The sequence below is a fragment of the Sceloporus occidentalis genome, unplaced genomic scaffold (assembly GCF_023333645.1).
Source record: "Sceloporus occidentalis isolate IW3139 unplaced genomic scaffold, rSceOcc1.0.p SCAF_2, whole genome shotgun sequence".
Classification (NCBI taxonomy): Eukaryota; Metazoa; Chordata; class Lepidosauria; order Squamata; family Phrynosomatidae; genus Sceloporus; species Sceloporus occidentalis.
This window is the reverse complement of record NW_028316982.1, coordinates 103,843,698-103,863,237: the sequence shown is the minus strand read 5'-3', so window position 1 is coordinate 103,863,237 and position 19,540 is coordinate 103,843,698. Positions and strand designations below refer to the sequence as shown.

General features: G+C 38.4%; 1 protein-coding gene across 2 annotated transcripts in view; it reads right to left on the bottom strand.

Annotated features, from left to right (window-relative positions):
- LOC149318819 (catenin alpha-3) overlaps positions 1 to 18,840 on the bottom strand; it is a 485,131-nt gene extending 466,291 nt beyond the window's left edge. The window contains exons 1-2 of one of the 2 annotated variants that reach the window (XM_089510521.1): positions 18,766 to 18,840; positions 12,566 to 12,718 (exon numbers count right to left, since the gene is read on the bottom strand). In XM_089510521.1, coding sequence (XP_089366647.1) covers positions 12,566 to 12,718; positions 18,766 to 18,798 — 186 coding nt within the window. In that variant the 5' untranslated portion in view covers positions 18,799 to 18,840. Of the gene's footprint in view, positions 1 to 12,565; positions 12,719 to 15,906; positions 15,933 to 18,765 lie in introns of those variants that run through there. The other variant, XM_089510524.1, reaches the window with a different exon arrangement.
- Positions 18,841 to 19,540: the final 700 nt, after the last annotated feature.

Genomic DNA, 19,540 nt, shown 5'->3' with positions numbered 1-19,540 from the left:
CCTAATATGGAGTTTGAGAGCTGGAGTAACAAGCAAACCAGGTAAGTTCTTTCTGGGGTGTTATTTCTGTATTTTAAAATAAGCTTGAGGCTTACATCATTTAAAAAAAAATCAAAGTAATCAACCCAATACACAACTTATCTTTTAACAGTCCTACATAACCTCAGGATTCACACATCTGCCTGCTAACAGTATGGTGAACATAGATATCCACTGAAATGCCTTTGTGGTTAAAGCAGCTACTAACAATTAAGCCAAGACTGTATCGTGCAGTTTAAGATGGCTTTTCTGTTATACTCTATAGTAAAAACACTTAGCTTCAATCTGGATTGAGACCGGTTTTCAAATATTTCCTCCCCCATCTTCTATATAAGGGTTAAAAGGAGGGGGGTAGGTGGATAACTCCACAAGTTTCAAATATATATATATATTTAAGCTCCCAGAGTGTTAATGTAACTTCAATGTGTAGCCATTACTCAGACGTGTACTATTTTGGCTGAAAGCTTCTGTTCTACCAACCAGTCACAGCTTTAAAGGTCAAAACCAGAATAAAGCCAAGAAAAACAATCCTTTCCAAGTGCTTCTCTTTCTATCTGAATGTATATTCTTTCTCCCGGTGCACTTTAGACAAAAACAACAGGGTTCCAATGTCTCTGCTTTGATATTGCTACAATATACTCCTGAAACCCACTTGTGTCTTCCAGCTAGTTATTGTGACTAGTAAAAAGGATGAATTGAATCTGCTTTTTTTTATTTCATTAAAAGCCAATTGTCACAGTAAGCCTCAAATCCTGTTTTATTTCATTTAACTATTCAATTGACTTTTTTATCATTTTCAAAACTTGCACAAACTTCCATTCCGAGAAATCCTCACAATTGTAAGATATTGTTGGACTCTTTCATAAATGATTGCAGCTGTCTTCAAGGGGTCCAGCTGTATCCTTTGTGACATGCTTCAGTATTTTAAAAACATGAGTTGTGATTGGGCAAAAGCTGGGTTTTCATTTGGTCTCTTGAAATTTTCCAAGTGAGGCATTCAACTTTTCCTCACATCATACTTCTATAATTCCAAAGATTGAAATGTTTTTGTTGTGGCAGGTAAGACTTTTCCACCTGTCTTAACTTTTGTTTCATCCAAATCTGAAAGAACGCTTGGTTGTGGGAATTCCCAAAATGTCACGTCTTAATTTAGTACATCCTAAAGGCAGTGACAAAGTTTGTTACACAGTTGACTGATTCCTCAAATAAAGGAATCTGCCAGAACCACGATCCTCCTAAGGAAGATAGAGAATCTTGGGGTTTTTTAGTGCCTGTTTAAGGAAACCAATCTGATTTGCACCTCCCAGTGTAACATGAATCACAACACATTGCAATGCAAATCCCAGCTCATTCTCCCCCCCCCCCCCCCCGCCAAACATATATTAAAATGTCAGATTTGGGGGTAAAGTGTATTATAAAGGTGACAGGAAGGTAAAGAAATGGTTGGCTTTCAACTAGAAAAAAATCCTCAGACATCTCCAAGAACTGGAAGTTATGGGAGACTTAATTATTCTTATATTTGCTGTGGGACTAAGTGTGCTAAGCAAAGACTTGCTAACAAATTCCTGATATGCCTTGCAGCTAATTTTCTCTTTCGAACGGTGAAGGAAGGAACAAGGGGATCAGCAGTCCTCAACTTGATCCTAGTCAATCAGGAGGATTTGGTCACTGGAATCAAAGCAGTTGGTATTTTAGGAGGCAATGACAAGGTGATGCTAGAATTCATGATTGTTGGACAGGCCAAAGAAGAGTATAGTCAAACATGAACCTTTGATTTCAGGAAAGCTGATTACAACATTGGAGATTGTTTTGACTATGAAATTATAGATCAAGGATATAGATCCATTAGTCAGACCCCTTTTTAATAATTCATTCTCTCTCATTTTAACAGCCAGTGACAAAAACGTTGCAACCAATAGGGTAATACTCATGCATTTGTCTTGCAACAACAATTTAATATAAAATAGTTCAGAACGGCCTGGTTTGCCTCTCAAAAATGGGCACTGGTTATAAAAGACACAGGAGAACAAATATATGTTCTCTTGTATGTTGTATTCTAATCTGACCACTTAATTTTATTCTTAACCTTTTGTATCTTAATGTATTTTAACTTAATCTCTCTATTTTATATTGGTTTATATGTTATGCAACCTTTCCATTTATGTGATCTAAGTTATTGTATGCCTTGATGGGTCTATTGACCATAAATAAAGATTGATTAATTGATTGAGAAAAGCTGATTTTATCAAGTTCAGGGGAAAAAAGCTGGACAGAATCCCATCACTAGAGATACTAAAGGAAAAAGACAGCCAGCATGGGTAGGCTTTCATGAAGAAGGAACTGCTAAAAGCATAATCATAAACAATTCTAAGGAAGAAGAAAAATGGGAAACATCTGAAAAAGTTAATATGCGTGCACAGCAAACTTTGGGCAGAAGTGAAAAGAAAAAAGATCATGCATACAGAATAGATGGATGGATGGATGAAGCAAGGAAGAATATAACTGTCGGGTGAAAACTTGCATGAATAGTGTACGGAAAGCTAAAGCTCAAAAGGAACTGAGACTGGCTAGGCAAACGAGGAACAACAAAAAGAGGGAGGGGTTCAGATATGTTGAAAACAAGATAATGACAAAGAAATTCAGGTAGCATGGTGAAATGGTAACAAATCACAATAAGTGGTTTCACTAGGGGGCTGGGGGTGAAGACTGCACCAGGTGTCACTCGAAGGGAGATGACACCACTGCTCCCCAAACATGTGACTTTTAGAAGAAATGAGTTGTGTCTCTGTAAAATGCTGAAGAGATGGTATGAGTTAGGCAAGGCTCAGTGGTAGGAAAAAGAAGAGGCTCTTTTTTAATTAAATTAAATTAAATTAAAAAAACATTTTAAAGTATTTTTATTCTTTTTTAAAAAAATTAAAAAATATTGCTTCTTATCAAATTTTTACTTTAACTGCATGAAACAATGTACATGTAAGTACATTTAGGCTGTGTGTATGGTATTGTAATTTAAAGGCATAATTTTAATTTTGCTAGTTGTTTATGTGACAACTATTACATCGACATATGGGAATTACAGTTTATGAGTAACATTAGTGCAAAAATCATTACTAAGGATTCTATATGGTGTGGCATGAGAGGAGGTCAATGGGGGAGTGACACCATGAGTGACTGCACTGGGCGACATCAACCATAGTGACATCATTGATAACTGCTCAATATCTATTTGTTTCATTTTCCCCAAAAGAGAAGATTGTGGGGATATACAGATTAGCCCAAAGGGGAGGTGAGATGCTGCCCCTTTTCGCTCCAGACCAGGGCCATAGCCCCGATCCAGCCTTCAGAGGACGCAAAAAGGAGAGAAAAAACAGAATTGCTGAATCCATGGATAAAGGATCCATGGATATGGAGGGCAGACTGTATCTTAGAATCTGGTTCCTTCTCTTCATTATTAAATGATGCTTTTATTACCTTGATACTTAAATTTGGTAATGATCATGTTCACTGTGCTAACTACTGTGATATTAGTCTGCATTAATAGAAGCATAGTTTCCATGTTGAGGGAAATAATAATCCTCCTATATTCTGTGCTGGTCAGGCCTCATCTGCAGTACTGTATTTAGAAACCCTCATTTTAAGTAGGATATAGACACGTTGGATTGAGAAGGACAATGAAGATGATGATAGTTATGGAGAACAAAACATATAAGGAGAGGTTGAAGGATCTGGGTGTGTTCAGCCTGATGAAGCAGAGATCGAGGAGTGAAATAATTGTACTTCAAGGGCCATCAAGAAAAGGGTGCAGGCTTGTTCTCTGATGCCCCAGAGGGTAGGGCCAAGTCTAATGGGTTTATGTTATAGGAGGGCCGATTTCGACTGAACATTAGAATGAATTTCTTGACAATAAGAGCAGTTCACCAATGGCACTAATTGTCTCGAGAGGTGATGGGGTTGCTTTCTCTGGACATCTTCAAAAAGAGGCTGGACAGATACCTACTGAGAGTGCTCCCACTGGAGATCCTGCATTAAGTAGACCTGATTGTCCATAGGACCCCTACCAATGTTATGATTCTGATGATGATGATGATTGATGATGATGATGATGATGATTGTTGCTGTTGTAGAGCATTTTTTAATCCCTGTGAGATTTTGCACCTGCACCATGAGAACAACACAGTGAGTACTGTATATATTTTTTTTTATTTTTGCAGAATATCTCTGCCCAAACCTAGTGCCTTTCCCTTCATGAAGCAAAGTGTGTGTGTGTGTGCGCACGCTGAGCAAGCATACAAGGATCAGCTGAGTGATCGGAAACAATACAATCGGACCATCTGATGCTCCCCATCTGTAAAAATCCATGCCATGAGGCTACAGCTGCCCTCATTTTAGATTGCAATTTGTACAAGTTAGATAATGTATCTGCTTTATAAAATTTATACAAAAATTATTCTTGCAAATTCAGAAACCTGCTCAAGATGAGCAGAAAAGATCAGCACCTCTTGTGTGAGAACAACAACAACAAAAAAAGATTCACATCCCTATTTTACGGAGGTAAATGCATCCAAAAGTAACATTAATGTACAAGTATCAGTGTTCAAAAATCATACTGATTCCAAAGAGTGATGCTACAAATTTAGGATTGAAAGTATGAGAATCTAACCCAGCTCAGAAACATGTCTTCATTCCTAGTTCTAGCACTCTCAATAATTCTGCTAAACTGCTCCCACCACAGAAAAGAAAACAGGTCTTTCTTGACATTGTCAACACAACCACCCATCCAGCACAAAGTGCAAAACTATTCTAGGCCCAAAACAGATAGGCAGACAGGGGGGCCTTCTGGCTGCTCTAGAGTATATTGTTTACAGAACGCATGCCCCTGGAGTGCCTGGAAGCCACCCCAGGGCTTCCTAAAGCAGCACAAAACTACCTTTGAAAGGAGCAGAAAAGATCTACTCTTGTCACAGTCCATTTGGGACTGCAGCAGGAGGCAGCCCTGGGGCAATCAGGTTGGAAGTAGCTTCTGGCCATTCCTTCTTGCCAGTCTGTTTTGCCCCCTAGTGATCACTCTCACTTCTTCCTCTTTTTCTTCTCTCTCTCTTTCTTGCTAGCTCTTCTTTTCTTTCCCAATTAGTGTCATGCAAATTTAGCAGCAATTAACAGGAAAGTTACTCACTTGGGGCAGTGACACCATACTGAACTACAGCCAATTTCAAATGTATCTTATATTTAACTGACATTTTGCCAACACCCATAAAGACAACGGGCTAAATCCAACCTTTGCCCCATCTCAAAGAAGTCCCATTCATTTCAAAGGGTCTACTCCAATTAGATCTAAAATTGTGTTTAACTGAATAGATTCCATTCCTTAATAATGTAATTTTCCAACAACAATTTTGGAACTGGAAAATTACAGAAGTTTCTTCAGTTTAAAAACTATGCTCAGACTTCCACATCTAGAATCTCTGTGGTTATGTACATGATACTTTTGAATAACGTTTGTGTAATTTCAGTGATGCTTGTACTAAAGCTGTGGAACTAATCCTCTTCCAAGAACTTCAGGCTCCTAAAGTCTGAAAAATTGAAAAGGACATATATTTTCTGCTAAATGTATTTCACATTTTTGGATTAGCAGATATTCACTACAAAACCATCATATCCAATTGAGGCTCATTTTTGCCATAAACTTTCATTGGCCACAGTGGTCACTTAAGGAATAATGTAAGGAGGAAAACTCCAGTGAAACAATTCTTTGAGTTTAACTTCAAATTTATATGATAATAGCATCACAGGCATATAGGCAATAAACCTTTGCACAGAAATGATTGGAATCTTGCCCAGAGAAATCTGCATAGCCCAATATAATATGGCAATTGTTTTATGTCACTTTTAGTATTCCAGGTTTTTCCTATCTGCTTATTTCTTAAATACAATGTATTATTTATATTATGTTACTATACTACCATTTCAGAACCTAGGTATCTAGCATTTCATTAAAAATGGCTTTTTACCATGTGAGATAATCACACAGCTATGTTATGAGGTTGCAGCAGCTTTCTCCTCTTTTGCAAATATTGTTAGAAGCAGCAAATGCATTCAACAGAGTAAAAAATAAACCTCCCACAGATTCCCAATAAATTAATACAGCCAACAGACTCTGTACTAATTATACAAATAATGATTTTTCTTTTACTTATTATTTTTAGGAACAATTACAAATATGACAATGGATGGATTCTTAAAGCTAAATACAATGGACAAAGATTCCAAGATTCCATATTTTGTGAATGTGCAACTCAAATACAAATAAGCATCTGCATATTGGCCTAATTTACATGATTTATTCTACTACTTGTAGCTGCAGAATTCTATTTTCCCAAGGGCGGCATTATGAATTTTGACTTACGATGAGAATCATTTCTTTCCTATAATACGGCACTGATCTAAATGAGAAGGGGATGCAAGAGAGATTCCTCTTGCAGTGCCAGGTAATTACAAGCACCAGATTTAAGTTGCACAGATGTTTTCAGTTTGTTCCCACCTAAGATTTCAGAGACGCATAAACAGCTATTCAGACCTATTGAGGCTAGCACTAATGTAAGAGAGGAATTTGACATCAGGGTTCTCTCAACTGAAAGGAAAATTGCCCAAGTGAGGAATGATGGAGAGAAAGATGGAATGGGAATGTGCAGTTCCTCCCACGTGCATACCCCATTGGTGATTTAAATCATACCCCACTTTACATGAAGTGAAAATAAATGTGCATTAATCAATTTTTATTACAAACATATTCAGTTAGTGATCTGTGAGATTGTTGTTGTTGTATGCCTTCAAGTCCTTTTCAAGTAGTAGTAGTGGTAGTGGTGGTGATGATGATGATGATGATGATGATGATGATGATGATGATGATGATGATGATAATGATATTTTTATTCCTGCCTCTCCTCAAGGCTCAAGACAGAGTGCAATATATTAAAAAAAAACTCAATTTAAAACACATAGACTCACCATTAAAATACAACACTAGAAAATCATTATAATACACTCATAAGAGTATATATACTATTAAAAAGTCATGATTTAAAATGGATTGGGTGAACCTAAGGTGAAACTATCATGGGGTTTTCTGGATTGAGAGTGTGTACCCAGCCCATCATCACTCAGTGGCTTCCATGGCTGAGCAGAGTATTGAACCTTGATCTACAGAATCATAGTTGAATGCTCAGACCACTACATCATGCTGGTGAGACCTCTTACATGTCCAGATAAAAGGTGACCAAGATGGTTAAGGGCCTTTGAACCATGTTCTATGAGGAAAAGCTTAGGGAAATGGGCATGTTTGAGTAGGAGAAGAGAAGACTGAGAGCTGACATGATAGACATTTTTAAATATGTGAAGGAATATCAAACAGCAGGTGGAGCAAGATTGTTATCTATTGTTCCAGAGACTAGGATATGAATCAGTGGATTCAAATTTCAAAAAAAGGGATTCCAGTGAAACTTTAGGAAGAGTTGTTTGACGTGGTATAGAAGCCTTAGAGTATGATGGACTCTCACTCATCTGAGGTCTTTAAACAGAGCTTGGATGGCAATCTGTCAGCACTGCTTTAGTTGTGCATCCCTACATGACAAGGGTTTGGACTTGATAGGCCTTGGGGTCCCTTGAAACTCTCCCATTTTATGATTAATGAAAACCCATGTGTACCTTCTGATTTCCCATCACTGGGAAAAGATGGCAACTATCGGATTCATCTCTCTTCCTCTGCCTTTTAAAATTATACATACAAATAAACGTATACCTTTTTAAAAATCTTACAAAAATATATTTTAACTAAAATTTCAAATATATTAACATGCATACCTTATTTGTATGGGAATTAAAAATTATTTTATGGGAATTAAAAATCACTATTTGGGGTGAAAGGCTTAGATGAATTTCCATGCATGTGAAGAAAAATTGAGTCCTTCCACCTAACCCAGCCCAAACACAGATAGGAAGCAAATTTAGATAGGATTTAAAGAAATGCAAGAGACTGAAGGGGAAGTATTTTCACTTCCCTTGACATCACTGAATCAGACTCCATTGTGAAGAAAGAGGTCTACACCACATACCTTGCTCCTCAGCACTTATTTGAAAAGGCACTAAGTGCCACAGGTAAGTATTTGGTTGCTGTTTTTTTTTCCTACAGCATTTTATGTAAGGATAATAAATGATGTTCAAGGTTAGACAACATTCAAAATGAGAATGTTTTTTTCTCTGTTATTCTGAGTTTTCAATAAAGAGATTTCAGGCCAACTAAAAAGGACCTTTGTTAACATGAAGCAACTCCCTTTATTCTTTGGCATGTGTGTTTTTCTCTAGTAATACAACTAAAAACTACTATATATATTTAAAACTCAAGTAAATCTGTTAATTTGTGTGTCAAAGATCTCCTTGTGGGACTGCTTACTTTGGAGTATTTTACAAGTGATATACTACTAACTTGACAGATGCAATATAGCTGCTATCTAATTAATTTCCTGGAGAGCCAAGCACTACTATTTATTGAAAATGCCCTCAACATCATTAATCATGCTGTTTCTCAGAAATATATGTAAGTACTTTAAACCATGTCATGAAAGTTTTAAATAAAATATTCTTATAGCTCTTCTTTTTTTCCTTTCCTTTTCGCAACACGTATCTAGTAATAGGATGATAACTCAGTACTAGAAAGTAATAATGGGAGCATCAGAATCAGCTAAATTATAATAATTCAAACCACTAAAAATGAAATGGAAGCATTTATCCATACTTAAATGAGCATGAGATTCCCTCTGAATCCAGTGTTCGTAGAATTAAAACAGCCCTCAGCTACATGCTTGATACACTCAACAGTAAGATTACATTAAAGTGAGGGAAGTAATTACCTTTAAGTGAAAACCCTTAGATCATGTATACAAGCATTACTAAATCTCTATGAAAAGTATTCCCAATGGCTCCTGGATCTGACTTGGATCCACAATTCACATATTCTATTTAAAAACAATGAGAATAGTAACTTACAGAGATGGATCCAGAAGGGAATTGATTCTGGTTGGTTTAGCGACACATCAGTGTGAAAAATCCATGTCCATGGCCCAGAGATAATGGGGATGAGAAGTTCCCAGTGGCTTTAGGACATTTCTACAAGGAGGTTCTCTCCAGGCTGAACAGAGTTTGTGTCCCCAGTCATTCTGCACACCTTTCTTCAGAGATCAGAGTGGCAGGATATTGCAAATCCTCTCTTTAAGGCACCAGTGGCTGTTTCTCCACTTAGAATGTTTATTTGGCATTGCCAAGGAGATGAGAGGAATGAAATCACAATGGAGAATGTGCTACACAAGGCCTCTTAGCTCTATTTCCACCTGCCTGAGAAAAGAGTTCCTCTCCATACTTTTCTTGTCGCTGATCCTCTTTTTGAGGAACTTCTATCCAATTGGGTGTTTCCAGAAAGGGGACAAAAGGTAGGGCCTTGGAAAGATGTTCAAGGGGTGGTTGGCTATGGGTAGTATTTTGACTCTTTGAAATTCAAGCCCCTAAATTCCCCAAAGTCGAACTTGGAAAAGTTACCTTTGAGGCTATAAGTCCCAAAATTTCCCATTCAACAAGGCCATTAGCTATGCTAGCAGGAGTATCCTAAAAACCATAGTTAAAAAACCACCCAATTTTTCCAGGTTATGCCTAGACATTAGAATCTAGTGATGAAGCAAGTGTTTTATAAACATTGAACTTATGAATTCTAGTTAGCCCTGAGAAACCAGTCCAAACTTAGCCCAATCCTTGCCTCTGATCTCCGGGAGCAGCATGGGGGTTTCTCCAAACCATGTAGGAGGGCTACACTGAGGCAGTGAGGCTAGTCTACATTTCCTTGGAATAAGAATAATAATAAAATTTATTTATGTTTCCCTGCCTCTCCCGGTGGATCGAAGCGGGGTTACAGACTAAAATAGGACAGCCCTCTTCAGAAAAAGAACAGCCTTATTCCTTTCCCATGAATAAGACAGCCCTGTTCAATCTGATTTTTTTAAAAAAAAAATCAAATAAGACTTTAAAAAGTTTAGTTGCATTATCATATCGCTTAGCTTTGGGGATAGGCTTGCCTCTCAGAAGCCCCAATGAAAAGTCTACCAGAAGTTAAATATCTAAGGTGCTTCAATTCTAAAAATACAGGAGTGCAAACAATGCAGTTATCCATTGCAAGTCAAAATATCCAGCAGTGCATAATAAGCAGATAATTACAAATAAAATAATTAGTCCAGAAGGGAGGAGAGTTAAGCTGTTTCACTCTCAGTGCCCAAAAGCCAGGGATTTTCCCCCTCTCTGCTAGTTCTTCATGGTTCTAAATAAATTTGAAAGGTGACAGTTTATTCTGTATGGTAACTTTTGCTCCATCCACATCACCCTTTTGCTTGTGGAAAACCCAGGCAAGCCATTGTGGGTCCCCAGATGCTGCTGAACTCCAACAACATCTGGAGAGCCATGCATTCCTAATTTCTGCTACAAATAAATAAATAAATGCTGGGTAAGGAATATTTCAAGCAGCATCTGGTTCATAGCAGTAATAGTTGTTGTATTTCTAATTTTAATTGGGAGGAGATACTCAGGAATGGATGTTAAAACAGGAGAAGATGCAAAAAAATTTGCAAGCACGCAAAAGAAAAAGTTAGAAGCTGTAGTGTTTGCCAAGGAGCTCACTTTTCATAAACAGCTTATTATTAAAGAAAATTTAAACACACACATAAAAGAGTTTGGTCTCGAAGAGAGAGAGAAAGAGGAGGGGGGAGAGACAAGAAAGAACTTCACAGATTTTTTTTCAAAGAAATTAGGGGGAAAGACTGTTTGTGTTTTGAGGTTTACAAACGTTGACAGCGTTTCTAATAATGCTTGTAGTCACTAGATTTTGCAGACAGGTGCATTTTTCAACTTTAGTATGCATAATTTAAATCCAAGTTTCAAACAAACATAGCTAAAAACACAGTTTTGCAGGGCACATTCTCTCTCTCTCTCTCTCTCTCTCTCTCTCTCTCTCTCTAATGGCTTTTGCCTAAAGCATCTCACTTTGCCTAATCCCTCCATTCCAATTGCCTTCAACCTGGCCTTACAAAGAGAGAATAAGAGGCAGTCAGACCTCCACTATGCCTAGCCCGGAGACAGAAGAAGGATCCTCCCTCTATTCCAACTGCCATCACCATGGCCTCAGAGGGGGGAGCTTATCTTGTCGTGCAGGCAAGAACAGCACAGAAATATTTGAGTTTTTTCCTCACTGAGGAAAAACAGTGAGGTTTTTTTTTTCTTCTTCTCATTGAGTGTTTTTCCTCAAGTGAGGAAAAAACTTGGAAACATTCAGCCCCACTTGTGAGAATGAAATAGTTGTATATTAACATGCCTAGGGCTGGTTACCCTGTCCCCCATACAATGCTCGGTGTGCAGACTAAAGGCCAGAGCAGGTCCACGACTACACTGATATGGGAGATAACAGCAACCACTCTTTAAGACTGGCAAGGGTTTGTGGCTTTGAGGCCCGAAACAGGAACAGGAAAAAAGCAGCTTCCAACCATTTTATGGGCAGGGCATGCACACATGATGTATGCCTCAAAAGTGACCAGAACTACATGCACTGCACACCAAGAGTGCTCAAAGCCAGAAGAGTCAGCAGGGAAAAAAAGGAGCGGAGAAAGGCTGCTCCTGCCCGTGTCCAGGTTGGAGACTGCAGCAGCAGCCTGTATTGGGCCCATGCGGTCCCATCAGACCATGGTCCCACATCAGCCACTGGCCAACCAGCACTGGAGCAGCCAGAGGCCACTCGAAACTGCCAGTCTGCATGACCTCTGAGTTGCTCTCTCTCTCTCTCTCTCTCTCTCTCTCTCTCTTTCTCTCATTGAGGCTGCTAAACTGAAGTAAGCTTCAGGGCAGAAAAGGACCAGAATTTGTATTGAAAGGACTGCTAGCTCTTTCATCACAAGGAATGACTCATAAGGTATGTAAAGATCATATGCGCCATCCCTCTGAAACATTATATTCCCCTGGCTTCCACACAGCAGCCTTCCTTGGGCCTGTTTTTGCATCTGGCTGCTGGTGATCAATAATGGAGATTTTGATAAATACAAAATAAATCCCGAAAGCCTGAAAACTGTTAACTCTGGGCTATACCATCTTCACAAGATGGAGAAAAATATGTTTTAGTCAACCAAGTACTATAATTAGACAGTAAACTGAACACTTAATGATTCTCATGAGTCTGGAACTACTCAGCCAATCTAACAGCATGATTTCAACAAGAGGAAAAGCCCCCCCCCCCAAAAAAAAAAATGCTAAAACATTTCTAATGGGGGAAAACATGAAGCTAGTCCAAGCCCATAACCAAAATTAAATTGATTAAACTTCTTAAGGAAAACCAAGCACGTGTTTCTAAAATCTACATAGGTGCAGGGAAACCAAAGAAAAAGAGAATATTCAGTGAGAAGCTCACAGCATTCCATATCCAATACCATTGCATTTCTATTGAACTCACCTCAATAAGCCTGCATGTGTGTTCTTTAAAAATAGCAGCATATTCCTTTATTTCTGGTTCTCTTCCATTTTTAGCAGCTTCAGTGAGTACTAGCAGTGGCACAGTCGTATCCAGGAAGGAGTCTGAGATATGATCAATGATGGCTTTGCGAAGCTGGGGGACAAAATTACCATCAGTAAAAATAAATATTCATACTCCATTTGTTGAAAGATTACCCTACATAATAAGAGCAGTCTAAAAGAAGTAAATGAGTAGCCTTCCATTCAATAGGTTCACTACCTTCTCTCATTTTCTACATCTCCAATCACCCACAAACTATAGCCATGTTCCCACATTTACAAAGCAGGTCCATGTGAATAGGACAGTAAATTATCCTCACAAACACCTTCTACCTTCTGTTCCCCCTTGTCCTCATGTAGAGAATGATGAATTTAAGCAGGTGTGAACATTGTGCACCAAACTGGGCAGTTATTTACTTATTTATTAGTATCCTAATCATATGTAAATGTGAAGAAGAAGGGACATTTTACTATATGTGGTGAACTTGCAAAAAAACCTAAAAAGTACTGGATGGAAATACATTTTGATGCAGAGACTTTTAGATGGAAATACAATTAAAACATGAACTTTTTCTTCTGGGATTAATAGATAAGTAACTTGAAAGGGGCTATGGAAGAATACTTCTATATATGACCTCATCAGCAAAATTATTATTTGCCCAGAGATGGAAGAGCAATGTACCGCCTGCCAAAGAAGAATGGGTGTTAAAAATGAATGAGTTTGCAGGGACAGATAAACTGTTTACTTTCATGTTCATAACTGATTTAAAAGACTGGTCAACTTTGTAAGAAATAATGAAGGTGACATGATAACCATTGGTTCTGAAAATTAATATGAGTTAAAGAATTAAATGCAGTGTAACATTTAGCTTATAGAGTGAGGTAGAATTTATGACAATTATGGTGGGATACAGACTGCCCAAAAAGGGTGGTCTGCCGCCACCTCCTTCATTTCCGCTGGTGGGAAGCTCAGCTGCCAAATGGCGAGGCTTACTGGTGGTGTAAAAAGAACCCGCAAAAAGCGGGTTCTTTTTGTGTCGCGCTTGCGATGCCCGAGTGCGCAAATGGCGCACTTGGGACATTGCAAGTGTGACGGGACATGCGGACACTATGCGTCCATTGTGTCAAAATGGCGGCGAGTGTACAGGGTGCCGCCATTTTGATGCCCCTGTCACGTGCTAGGGGTGAGGCCAGTATGGATGGTGCATCCTTGGCCAACCCCTAGCACATGACGGGGGCGGCACAAAGGCCCATCTAAATCGGGCCTATATATCTGCAGAAAAGTTAGTTGGAAATCATAGAATCATAGGACGATAGAACCATAGAGTTGGAAGAGATCGCAAGGGCCATCCAATCTAACCCTTTTATGCCATTCAGGAAGAATCAAGCACTCTCAACAGATGCTATCCAGCCTCTGTTTAAAAACTTCCAAAGAAGGAGACTCCACCAAGCTCTGAGGCAGTGTATTCATTCTTTTCTAAATGCAATAAATTATTTTGTAGATTTCTTCTTCTTTGTTCTCTTTTTTTATTCTGGTGTGTGTGTGTAGTGTACAGTTATTTTATTTAACTTTTATTCTATCTAAGCCTGCAAGAAAAATATATATTTAAAACAAAGTACCCCTCTCTCCCCATGTGAAGAAAGCAACAGAAATGAAGATGATGAGGCAGTTAGCAAGCTCCTCAGGGGCAACCAGAAACTCTCATGCGAGTGGAGAAGTGAATCCAGTCTGGGTTTCATCCTAGACTTTAAAGGAACTATCCATGGGTTGTTGTTTTTTTGTGGGTTTTTCAGCCTATGTGGTCATATTCTAAAAGAGTTTCTTCCTGACATTTCACCAGCATTTGTGGCTGGCAACTTCAGAGCATTTTAGGTCAGCATTTTCTGAAGATGCCAGCCACAGATGCTGGCGAAACGTCAGGAAGAAACTCTGCTAGAACATGGCCACATAGCCCGAAATACCCACAAAACACTATGGATGCCGGCCATGAAAGCCTTCGACTTCACAACTATCCATGGTGCTGAAGCCTAACTCACAAATAGTTTCAGTGTCTTGGATAACTCCTTGAAGGTTTAGATTAATAAAGCAGACTCACTATACCATTGTCACAGAAGCATCTGGCCACTCCTGACTCTTCTACCTTTGTGTATTGATTCAATACATTTGCCATGTGAATAGAGCTTTCTGTTTCTGTATCAAAGCACATACGTGCTCATCGGTAAAAAGTACAGTGTGAACTACCTTATCAATGCCAGATCAAACTACAATGCAATCCTGTACGGCAAAGTGCAGTCTGGGGAGGCAATTTGGCAATATATATAGATATATATATGTATATATGTATATGTATATATGCATCTACAATATCAAAAGGTGGAAAAGAATCTAAATATTTAGGCCGCTGGAGGCACCAGTGATGGATTATTATTGAACTGTTAGTAAAGAGTGCTGAGAAAAAATAGATAATAACCCACTATCAACAGTTCCTTAAGGAATGCAGTCTATAGCACAGAGTGAAATGCTACCAGCTATAAGAGGCAGGTGTTACACATGAGGATTTTACAGTTCAAAGCCCTTCTAGAGAAAAACACTACACATTATCTATTAGAGGCATTTTTAGAGAAATTGAACAGAGGGAAATAACAAGCTGAAGAAGTCAGCAGATGCTTCCAGTCACCTGCTTATGACTGGGCCAGTGCTGCATAAATATTCTACTTTAACACAGAGTTACACCATGCAAATCTTTAGCCCATTGAAACACTGTACATTGGTTTACACAGTACTCTGTGCAGTCTCCAGTTTACATAAATATGAGTTCATGCAAACATTTCTCAAGATTCTTTGAACACAAAGTCAAAATCACAGCACAAAATTCCACCTGTATAGATTTGTTCACTCAATGCAAGACACAAACACAAAATGTATTATTCTCTATGGTGATTCTTTTTTTCCTTTCAGGATGCATACATTGCTCACTCTTACTTTTAAACTGTCCATTACTTCATAACAGCCTTGTATTTCATTCTCATTACAGATTCAAGACAATCAAAGAACGTGTGAAGAGATTATATGTAGTTGTAGGTGGCAAAATCAGAACTGAGTAATACAATATACTTAATTGCAATACAGTATAAGAAAGAATGGGTTTTCCCCCTAAACACAGTTAGAACCCACTTCCTAAAACATCAGTATGCTTATTGTAAAACTACTAAAACTGATTATATGATGGAACAGTGAAATATAAATTAGACTATTAGATTGCAGCAGGTATATAGGCTTACCTGATCTCTGGGCCCTCGTCTCTTATGTTAAATTATTTCTTCCTGCAGGTTTTGCATTGCCATTTAAATTTACTGTGTAGATATTTTAATTGTGTTGATTATAAGCAGCTTTGGGTATCTAAATGATATAATGGAAAGGCTGGGCATAAATCTTCAAGAGCATAATTCAAAATGTTTGTTATGTCTGTTATGCTATGCAAACCTTGATAACAGACTTATCATGACTTCTCTCATGAGACCAAGGCTGCACGCACACTGCAAAAATAATGCAGCTTGACACCGCTTTAACTGCCATGGCTCAGTGCTATGGAATTCTGGGAATTGTAAATTCTTTTGGTTTGTTCTGGCAACAGAGCTCTCTGACAAAGAAGGCTAAACGTTTCACAATACAATTTATAGAATTCCATAGCATTGAGTCATGGTTATTAAAGTGGTGTCAGACTGGATTATTTCTGTAGTGCCGATGAAAATTGTTGTAAGACTTTGGACTCAGTCCATCAACTAACTAAAGTGCCTCTCTAGCAAACACTGCAGATACCTATGATTCAATGCTCATGAATACATATTTAAAATTGATTTCAACCAAGTTTGATATTTACATTTAGTTCAACATCCCAAAAATGGTTGGGCAAATTTAGTACTAACTGGCAAAGTTTGACTTTTTCCAGAAACAGCTGTCCTGGGTCTACTTCATATGGAATGTGATGTGAAATGCATTTTAACAATGGCTGGCACTACCATTCCATTTATATTTCTTTTAGATCATAAGTGAAATCATCAAGCTAGGCAACATTGGGTAAATTTTCGTGTTCTATATAAATATTTTAAAAGTAGAAAGACACTTCTTCTTAACATCCTAGCAGGAACAAATAATTTAACAAAGGAAATCAGGACTCCAAAGATCAAATGGAAGCTCAGTAAGACTGCTAGAACTGAATGCTTAAACTAGCATCAAGGAGGGGACACTCCAGTCTCTCAGGGCAAAGCTCAGGCCACTTTAGAGGAAGTTCTTTCCTGTGAAACAACCAACAACAGATTTGATGGGAAGGTACATGGACTGGAGCTCTCCTGATCAACTGAGTGCGCAGAATTAAAGGAGAGGAAATAGTTGAGGAGAAAAAAAAGGGCAAAGTTCTCTTTTGGGGTCAGCACTGATTGTTTGGCTGCATTGTTTGAAGGCATTATTTGTTTGTCTTCAGCACATCTGCTTTCCCTTAGCACATGGTCCATGATGGTGGATCTTCTACTGAGTCACTGACTAGCTTGAGGATGGAGATAGCAGCCACTACATCTATTAAGCTATTGCTTCAGTCTCTGGAGCTCAGCAAATAGGAAACAATACATTTTTAATCATCATGTTGCAGGGGTCACAGTTAAAACTTCATCTTAATAGGTCTTTGATTTTCATGATTTTCCATCTGTTTTGGTGCACTGAACAACCATGCCCTATGAGGAATGACTAAGGGAGCTGGGGATGATTAGCCTGGAGAAGAGAAGGTTTAGAGGTGATATGAGAGCCCTGTTTAAATATTTGAAGGGATGTCATATTGAGGAGGGAGCTAGCTTGTTTTCTGCTGCTCCAGAGACTAGGACCCAGAGCAATGCATGCAAGCTACAGGAAAAGAGAGTCCACCTCAACATTAGGAGGAACTTCCTGACTGTAAGGGCTATTCAACAGTGGAACACACTCCCTCAGAGTGTAGTGGAGTCTCCGTCACTGGAGGTCTTTAAACAGAGGCTGGATGGCCATCTGTCAGGGATGCTTTGATTGAGATTTCCTGCATTGCAGAATGGGGTTGGAATGAATGGCCCTTGTGGTCTCTTCCAACTCTATGATTCTATGATAATGGCTCCCAATCCATAATTTGCAAATTAAAACATAGAAATGCTAGGGAAATAGACATCAGCATTACCAGAGAAATATCTTTTTTAATGTTATCGTGTAGTACAGTAGCTCTGTTGTTTTTCAGTATAGATTTAAATCCTGCTGCTATGATTTTGACTTCAAGGGGGTGCTACATATGACTCCCATTCAAGTGCTCAATTCATTGGAATGTAAATCCTCCACTCTTTTATTCTCACCTGCAAAGAGGAAGCATTATGGCAGTTTTTCCTGTTATCTACAGGAGAAAACATATACCCCTCCAGTTTTCTGCCCATATTTGAATACCTTGAAGTATTGCACAGAAATTATTCTCTAGAGAAACAAACATACCTAGAGAAAAACATATGAGTTTTTAGTAACAAAACCCTTTTTTCTCTGTGGGAGCATGGTTTCTGCAGGGGAAACAATGTTTTCTGTGCAGGAAAAGGGGGAGTCCACAAAAAGCCGGGTGCTTTTCAATACAGAATAATTTCTCTATAACCCCATGGGACATTCAAATACTGGTAGAAAATTGTGCAAGATTCTTGCTAGTCTACTTCTCTTCCAGACAGTTACCCAGCTTTTCAGAAAGTCATTTTTTGACCTGGGAATGAAGAATAACATTTTTTTTCCATCCATTCTCACCAGGTCCTGGCTCTCTTAGCATCAGCACTATCACATATACACTTATCCCAAGCCCTAGGATTAGTGTTATATATTGGACACTTACCTGACCTTTTCAGATGGTATTCCAGCAGTTTCCCCATCCATAATACAGTACTAACCAGTTCTATACTCTTCAAGTAATGAAGCACTTGAGCTTGCGTTACAGTTTTAAGTCTTTGACATACAGTGACTCCACTATTTCCAACCCACTGTCCTCAATGGACATTTATTGAATAAACAAGTGATTCCTTTAAAACCTCTTTGTTTCTCTTTTCATAATTATTTGCATAAATCTCTGTTAAAAACATGTTGTCCCCAGGGGAGATTACCTGCCTGCGGAGGTCTCTTGTTTTCTTGCACATGTTATCTATCGCAATATTCAAGGTACTGCTCCTTTCTTTTTTATCAGCCTGGGAGGGGAAAAGCAAATGAGAAAAAAAATAATTTAGAACACACACAGAATGAGGATACTTCATTCTCTCATAATTCTAATACTAGTTTAGAAAATAATATGTTTTTGAATACAACAAAGACACTAATGGATTGTATCCAATCTGCATGGTTTGTCAAATCTAAACACATATAACTGCACTAAGTATACACTTCTAGCTTTTTAAAGAATTCTTATCAGACGATAGCCTATCTATCTATCTATCTATCTATCTATCTATCTATAGTGTGTGTGTGTGTGTGTGTTGTGTACCTTCAAGTAATTTCTGACTTATGGCAACCCAAAGGCTGAGGGGTTTCTTGGCAAGATTTGTTCAAGGATGTTTGACCTTGCCTTCCCCTAAGGCTGACCATCATATGACTTGCCCAAGGTTACTCAGTGGATTTCATGGCCAAGCTGGGAATTGAACCCTGGTTTCTAGAGTCATAGTCCACTGCTCAAACTACTACACAACTCTATATAGTATAGCCAGACTAAAAATAGAACCTGCACAAAGGGTGGACACATGTCTTATTCCACTGATAGGAGTCCTCTATTTGAAGACAATCCTATTGGAATGTTTCACATTAAGGTGAGCTGTATTACATTTACACTTTAATTATAGTACTTCTTTCTACATTGCCTCTCTACTCATCTGCTCTAATTCTCATCTC